At 40.8% G+C, this 7,715-nt stretch overlaps 1 protein-coding gene across 1 annotated transcript in view; it reads left to right on the forward strand.

Annotated features, from left to right (window-relative positions):
• Nucleotides 1-2,541: 2,541 nt before the first annotated feature.
• The window catches only part of si:ch211-79m20.1, a 37,722-nt gene continuing 32,548 nt past the window's right edge, over nucleotides 2,542-7,715 (forward strand). The window contains exon 1 of the mRNA XM_035660388.1: nucleotides 2,542-3,472. Within this exon, the coding sequence (XP_035516281.1) occupies nucleotides 3,401-3,472 (72 nt within the window). The 5' untranslated portion in view covers nucleotides 2,542-3,400. The remainder of the gene's footprint in view (nucleotides 3,473-7,715) is intronic.

Genomic DNA, 7,715 nt, shown 5'->3' on the forward strand with positions numbered 1-7,715 from the left:
ACAGCAAGCAACACTGTAAACCTGATACCCTTTCAAGTTATTACACACACACACACACACACACACACACACATACACACACACATACTGTATGTATATATATAATGTACATATATACACAGTTCACTGCAGTCATTATTGAGATGAGGTGAGGTGACAGCAGTATGTCCCCTCAGTTTGTCAGTCATTCTGTACACTGTGCATAAAGGTAAAAGGTCAACATTTTCATTGGTACATGACTACGTGTGTGTGTGTGTGCATGCAGTCCAGGAATAGCAGCACAGGGATGGCTGCTTCCTCTGTCTTCCCTCTGCAGGGAGGAAGAATCTGCTGTGACCCCCGGCTTCCATGTTGACCCATCCAGCCGTGACCCTGAAATGAAACACTGGGCTTACTGGAAAACAGTTGCAGTCTACTTTGGAAATGTAAGCAGATTTGTCCTCTGGTCAGTGATCTTCTCAGTCAAGATTAAACGTATTTACGAGACACTTTGTCACAGTGGGACAAAAAATAAACTGACAGCAAAGACATTATAGATTTTGTATGTGTGAGGTCAGATGTGTGTCAATATCTCTTTAACCTCTTCCCAATAAAAGACATAGGGCTGGTTTCACATTTCTTTTTTATTATTTACTTACTAATGTTTTTGTTACATTTTTGAGATGTTGTGGATAAAATGTTACCCTTTATACCCCACAGACACTTCTTCAAGGTCTAATAATACCATCAATGCTTTTAGAAATTCAAAGCATTGATGGTGTTATCTGGCCATCTCAGCGCAATGACTGTAATTTGCTTCAACACCAGCTATTCTGTTTGCAATCCAAATGACTTCCGAGCACAGACACGAAATAAACATGATAAGAATCAGATTGTCATGGTGTGTATATTATATAATAATTGCATAGGATCTGCTGACTTTCATGTCATCTTGACAAAATATTATTCGATGCCGACACATTTTAAGTGTGTCTGCAGGGTGTCTTTAATGTCTAAGCATATTCTTGGTTGCACACTATCCCAAATTCGTCTGATATTGTTTCTGTATGACACCCTAATGCATTTTTGTCTGTAACAGGTGGAGGTGACCCTGTCTGCATAACTGAAACAGCAGCTTTGTTAGTAAGGGAAGTGCCATCTCTGGGTTTGTCCAAACTTTCTGGTCCTCTTTGTTTTGCTCTGTTTGCTAACCCCCACCCTTCAATGAAACAATAATCCAAGGAGATTACAGAAACAGAAAGTGTTTTTTGGAAAAACCATTTGCCCCAGGTCTCACTCATAACTTAAAATACATAAATAGATAAAACTACTTGGAATTAATGATGATGTAATGCACTTTCTGCATTCTACATTAGCAGAAGTGTACATAGTAAATGTATTTTCATGACTTATATCCTTTGTACCTTGAAAATTCTTAATATTCCTCTTAACATGATAATGCGATAAAGATTGTCTTTCCTGTGTATCATGACCTCATCCTATTTCAATGGTGCAATTGTTGATTCAAACATGGTCTCGCCAGCTAAAATTACCACCTGCTTTTGCTCTCAAATAATCCTTTAATAAATTCAAAAAAACTAAACTATATCTCAGTTTTAATGTTTTCTGTTGACGCAAAAGATTGGTTTATTTCAGCAGACTTCTGTAGTAAAATGGTCCTTTATTTCATATTATGATCACTTAAGGAAAACACTTTCCTTTGGAAAAAAGAGAAACAATAAACATTTTATTAAGTTCCTTACATGAATTTTACATTATTATAAAGCAGATTAATAATGCCTATCATGACTCCAAACTTTCTCTTTAAGAGCACCCATGGGCGCTCAAGTCTCCTTGCTCCTAATAAGGAGGTGGTAAACCCTGCCTTCAAGAGGAGATGAACGGGCCCCTGGCACAAAGTTGAGGACCACAATCAAGTCAGCCACATGGTAATGCACACTTCCTATAAGGAACTTTCAAAGTAAAACTTGATTTGCATGCCACATTATTGATGTAATTGTCATTACAGAAATATGGAGTGAAAATAAAAATAGTTACATATGAGAAGTAGAAAGTGATAAATTAAAGTTTTCTTTCTGGTTTCATTTCCATCTATAATATTTGCACATTAACCATTTAGAGGCCCTGCTACGTTATCCAGTCAGTCTCAGTTACAAAATATTGAAGACTGAATTTACACAGTTACATAAAAAGAATATAGCTAATATACTTTTAATACTATACTACTTTTTCTCAATGAATAGCATATCCTTTTTCCCCTTACAGTGTTTTTTTCATTTATATAAATCATTTGTCAATATTATTATGTCAATCTGGTTTGATTATCACACTCGTTCCTCTAATACTCTGTAGTCTAAATATTTCACACACATTTAATTTTGCATAGATATCATATTGCCATGCAAACGCAAATCCATTCTCTTATTTTGAAAAGAAAATCACCCAGTTTCCAGTATGATTCGCCCTTTCTCTGTCTGACTTGACGCTAAAAACTTTGAGAGGGAGGCCCTGTCTCTATGAGGAAAAACTGCCTGCCGCTCAAGAAGCAACCAGAGAGGAGAAGAAGCGCGAGGGGCGAGAACAGTGTGATCCAGCGGAGCCGGTGAACGGTGGACCACCGGGAGAGGGAACAGAGGCAGGGAGAGACCGAGTCAGATATATGCAGGGAGGAGCTATCGGTAAGAGAGGCGTTTAGATAAGACAGACAGGGTGTTTGCAGTCAAGCGAACCGCGCTGGGATGAGAATAATCTGACTTTTGCAGCGGAGCGTCCAGAGAATTACGCACGAACGCGCCATTCCAAGGTGTAGCAACTTTTACGCACGGACCTTGGAGATGAGGGGTTTCACTCATAGGGAGAATGCTGCATTATTGTTACATTTAACTGAGATTTTGGGACGGAAACTCGTAATTTGATCATTTTTGACTGGAGTTTTGACTGGACAGGGGACGCATCGAGCACTTCTTTGGCACATGTTCCCAATCATTTTTTAAATCACACATTTGAAGACATTTTCGGGATCTTAGCCGGGGTTTATTGGGACTCTCTCCTACACTGCAGATTGGTATCATAGGAACTGTGCGGCTGAAGCCTTCGTGTACCATAACACTCTGCGTTACGCACCTGTCCACAGTACCCTTGACATCTCCTCTTGTGAGTTTTCAAAACAGCGTTATGGACACAGTCAGACGTCTAGCCTGCGCGTGAGTCACCGTGAGCAAACACTTGGACAAGCGGCGCTTATAAGCAGTGACACATCTGAGGATATTTAACAGTGCGTGCCTTCGCACAAGCGGCCAGCACACGAGACCGGGACGAGGCTCGGTGCAGCCGGGAGATTGGACGCCGAGGTGCTAAATGCCCAGCCGGTCGCTTGCGGCTCCTCTGGCTGGGCGGCAACATGAGATCCTGGGTCCTGCTGCTGCTGCTTGCTGCGCTCTCAGCGGCCCGTCTGCGGCTCGGAAGCGCTGAGGTAAGACCGGGGGTAAACATTATGACCTCTAGTCGGTGAGGGGAAACTAACACACATGCATTACAAATGCGTAGTGATACTAAATGACGGTCTATAAACTATTGATTACGCATTAATGATGTAGTGGTTAATAAAACATGTGGTGATCATTATAAGGCAACCAACCACCAAAATTAATTGTTTAATACAACATTTGCATGCTCTTTTAAGGTTAATATTGCCTCAAATATTTAGGTCTCTGTCAACTCTATAATAATATGGTGGCTTAAGCCTCCACTACACCCCTGGTTAAGTTGGAAGAAGATTTCAGGGTGCAGGAAAGATTTAAAAGCTCATTATTTTGGACCGCAGTTCCCCCCCCCCCCAAATACTACTGATGGAGATGTTGATCTCTCTCTGTCTTAACATATCTGCCTGGACTTCTTCATTGATCTAATATAATAGCAATAAGGAACAGTTCTGAGAGAGCTGTGAAAGATTATACAAACTGTGGGGTGGATGTTTTGAGTAACAGTTTAGCTGCAGGGCACACAATGCTTGTGTGTGTGTGCGTGTTTATGACAGCCTGTACATCTAGTTTTCCCTCTGTGACTTTGCAGTTCATGTCATATGACAGATTTCTTTCTCTCTGGTTCCTCCTGATTCTCCTGAAGTGTTGCAAGGAAGAGTCATTCTGTCAGAGAGAGAGAGAGAGAGACAGAGAGAGAGAGAGAGAGAGGGTGAGGCAGGGCCTTGGCTGCTGGCCCAGCAGCAGGAGTTAACCTACAGTATGAAGCTCGAGCCAAAATCCATCCATGAGCCTAGCTGCAGTTTTCACTGTCACATCAGAACACAACACCACACTGAAGTCCTGTTGTCACTCTGAAATGATTTTCTCTGATAGGTATTTTTTCAGTGCTGTTTGTGCTGTCACCTTATTCAGCCCCATGTTTCCCTCAGACACCTGTTTCTTTAGCAGCCAACAAACAGAAACTTTCTGGTTACCAAATATACATTAGGTTAGAAAGAAAGAAGTCCACCAATTTAAATAAATTGATCCAACAGCATTGTTATATGTAGAAGTTGATGTTCAAGAACCTTATCTTGGAATACACGGCCTACAGCATTATCATTTTAGAAATTAAAGCATGTAACTTTTTATGTACCGCGATGTGGACCCTCATCTGGTCATGTTCCATCTCCAGCATTCGTCGGTCATGTGGATGAGCTGTCAGTTGACCTCTGTCAAACCGAGCAGTGATACAGTAGCTTGTTGTCTTCACATCTGTATTCACCCTTTGGCATCTTCTGAGCATTTTCTGTGGCGCCACCTTCATTCTTAAAGTCTGGTTAAAGATTCAGCAACAAACAACACGGTTAAGTCTAGATAAAGATAACTAGTGTATTATGGTTCAAAGAAACCAACGTCGCCTGTTGAGATGGTAAGAGATGGGGTATGACCCATGTTTTGTGGTGTGTCATACTTTTTACACCCAACCATCCACTCTAAGACTTTTTGAGATGGTATACCAACATCTTGGTGCTTCTGCCTTTGCTACTTTGACCTTTGAACATTTGAGTGTTCAATCAAACAGCTGATGCTGTTTCTTTGGAATGAGCACAGTCTCTTTCTCCAGCATCCTACCTGTCCTACAGAGCATTCTGTCCTACATCTCTGTGTCCTTTCTGAGCTCTTTGTCCCGTTTAAGGTGACACCAACATGGACGGGCACAATCTTTCTTTGCTTTGTTTGAGATTTTGGACAGGTCTTTTGAGCTTTGTCACACTTCTGGTTCTTCCAACTCACTTAGGAATCTCACAGCATCTCATCCTCAAAGAGACATCTTGCAACTGTTGGAACCAATGATTGGAGAAGTCTTTGACATTTGAATGATTACAGTTCACATACAGTGCTACAAACATGCTGTGGTGCCAATTTCACTGCAACAGGCAGAAGCTGAGTGCTGTGGTTATTGGGTGGAAACTGGCTGTTGTTAGAGATAAACCTGTGATATTTTAGCATAATCACAGAAACTATTAGCATGCTCAACTTCATGTGCATGATGAGTTAGACTAAACTGTACGATAGAACTGACACCTTTTGAAAATTTGACATATTTTTATATTTAAACAACTCGCTGACCTGCCATGTGAGTGTGGAACAGGATCAAGTCCAACTGAGACTCTGTGACACTCTAATCCTCTTCTTGTCACAATGTTTAGTCCAGTGATGGAAAAAATGGAGACATGTTTGACGTCTTAGTTCTGCCACATCTGTCTGTGGAAAAGACTTCAGTTTGCACAGTCATACACACATACACACGCACACCATCACACACAGATTATTCAGCAAAGTCACCACAGGTCGGCTAGGGTTGACGTAATAAGTACACCCAGAAAACATTCTCATAATTTATGAGGGAAAGATAATTTTCTATTTACTGTGCAGCTGTTGTGTCTATGAGCAATCCAATCAAACCTCCCTGCTTATACAATATGTTTACAAACACACACACACACACACACACACACACACACACACACTGAGGGTTGCTACGGTTCATTTTTAAAATCCATTTAAAAGAACAAGAGTCAGATACAAATACACAAAAGCACTCCACACATGAGGTCAGACCCCAATCCTTTCATCATCTGCTGTTCAAATGACAATGGTTGCATCAACACACACTCACAGTGAAACACGCTCACACACAGCTGATTGATGGCTTTTGAACAGGTTGCTGTCCGACTATTGTCTCTGCGGGTGAGCTTGGGGATTTTCTGCTGCCCAGCTTGATCCATTTTACATAAGAACAACACTAATCTGCCAGGGATTTCACGGACGTTGGTGTGCATGTAGTAGTGTGTGTATTTGTGTGTGTGTGCACATCTGGGTGCATGGCCTGGTGTAGCTGCGTATGCGTTAGTGGACATATGTGCTTGTGTTTTTGTGTGTGTGCGCCGGGGGGGGAGGTTGTGCCTCTATGCGTCCATGTGTGTCAGATAGAAAAGCGCAGTGTGGTGCATAAGAGTATTTGTTTGTAAGCCCCATGTGGTGCAATATTATAGGAAGCGTACAGTGGACACGTCAAAATAATAATAATAATAAAAAAAGTAAAAGTAATAAAAAAGGATAGAATATAACATAAAAGGTAAAAAGGTTACATTTTACTGTGTCCGTGGTTGTACATAATGCAAATAAATAAAAAAATGAACATGACTATAAGTTGGTTGGTGGAATCAATATAATTTCTGACTTTTTTTCAACAACAGATAACAGTAGTAATTTTCTGCTGTAAGAAAGCACAGAAAACATTGCAAATATACAATACATTTAGCTCAACTTTAATTAAGCAGTGAGACAACCCTCCAGGCTAACTCAAACACTTCTGTGAAGTCATTTCAGTCAGACTACAGGCAGCTTGAGGGCTTTCACGTTGAAGCAGCTGCAGGCATGCATCTAATACTATCTAATATTAAATCAGTTTGAAAGGCAGGAGGACTAGACTTAAAAACAGTGAAGAGAAAGTATGAGCTACTCACTGTTCTTGAAAATGCCCAGGATTTCCTCAGTCTCAAAGTAATGCCATCAAATTGCTTGTTTTGTTTGACCAACAGTCCAAAGATATTCATTTTATTTATTTATTTTATTAGACAAAGAAAAGCAGCAACTCATCACAGTTCACAAGATGGAGTTCGGGAATGTTTGTCATTTTGCTTGAAAATACATTAATGATTGATGATATTCTGTTATCCAAGTAATGGTTACTGTTGTGGAGATGTGTGGAAATTCATAATGCAGTTAGAAAACAGTAGAAGAACCTGTAGAAGGTTTTTAAAGCCTTTTGGTGAACACACTGTGCAGAGACAGAGTGATTTTCTGTCTTGCTCAAAGACGTTGCTCAGCCCCCAGACTGCTCCTCTTCCTCCTCCTCCTCCTCGATTATCTTCATCTCATCTTTTCTTTCCTCCTCTACCCTCCTTTCTGCTCCTCTCCACTGTCGTCTTTCCATCCATCATCTGTACCAGCCAGGGGGGAATCTATCTGTTTTGTCGCTGTGTGTGTGTGTGTGTGAAGCGAACAGAAACAAAACAAAAACCATGTGCGAAAAAAAATGTGTGTGTGTGAGAAAGAGAGTTTCCACCGAACTCTCAGAGTCTATCAAGTTTATGTTGACATGTATGACAGTATGTTGGCCATCTGCCATATCTCTGATAAAAGAAGGTGTGTGTTGTGACAGCGCGGCATGATTGTGAGTCACTT

This window comes from Morone saxatilis, unplaced genomic scaffold (assembly GCF_004916995.1).
Source record: "Morone saxatilis isolate NCDOM2014 unplaced genomic scaffold, NCSU_SB_2.0 Contig17, whole genome shotgun sequence".
In the NCBI taxonomy this organism is placed as follows: domain Eukaryota; kingdom Metazoa; phylum Chordata; class Actinopteri; family Moronidae; genus Morone; species Morone saxatilis.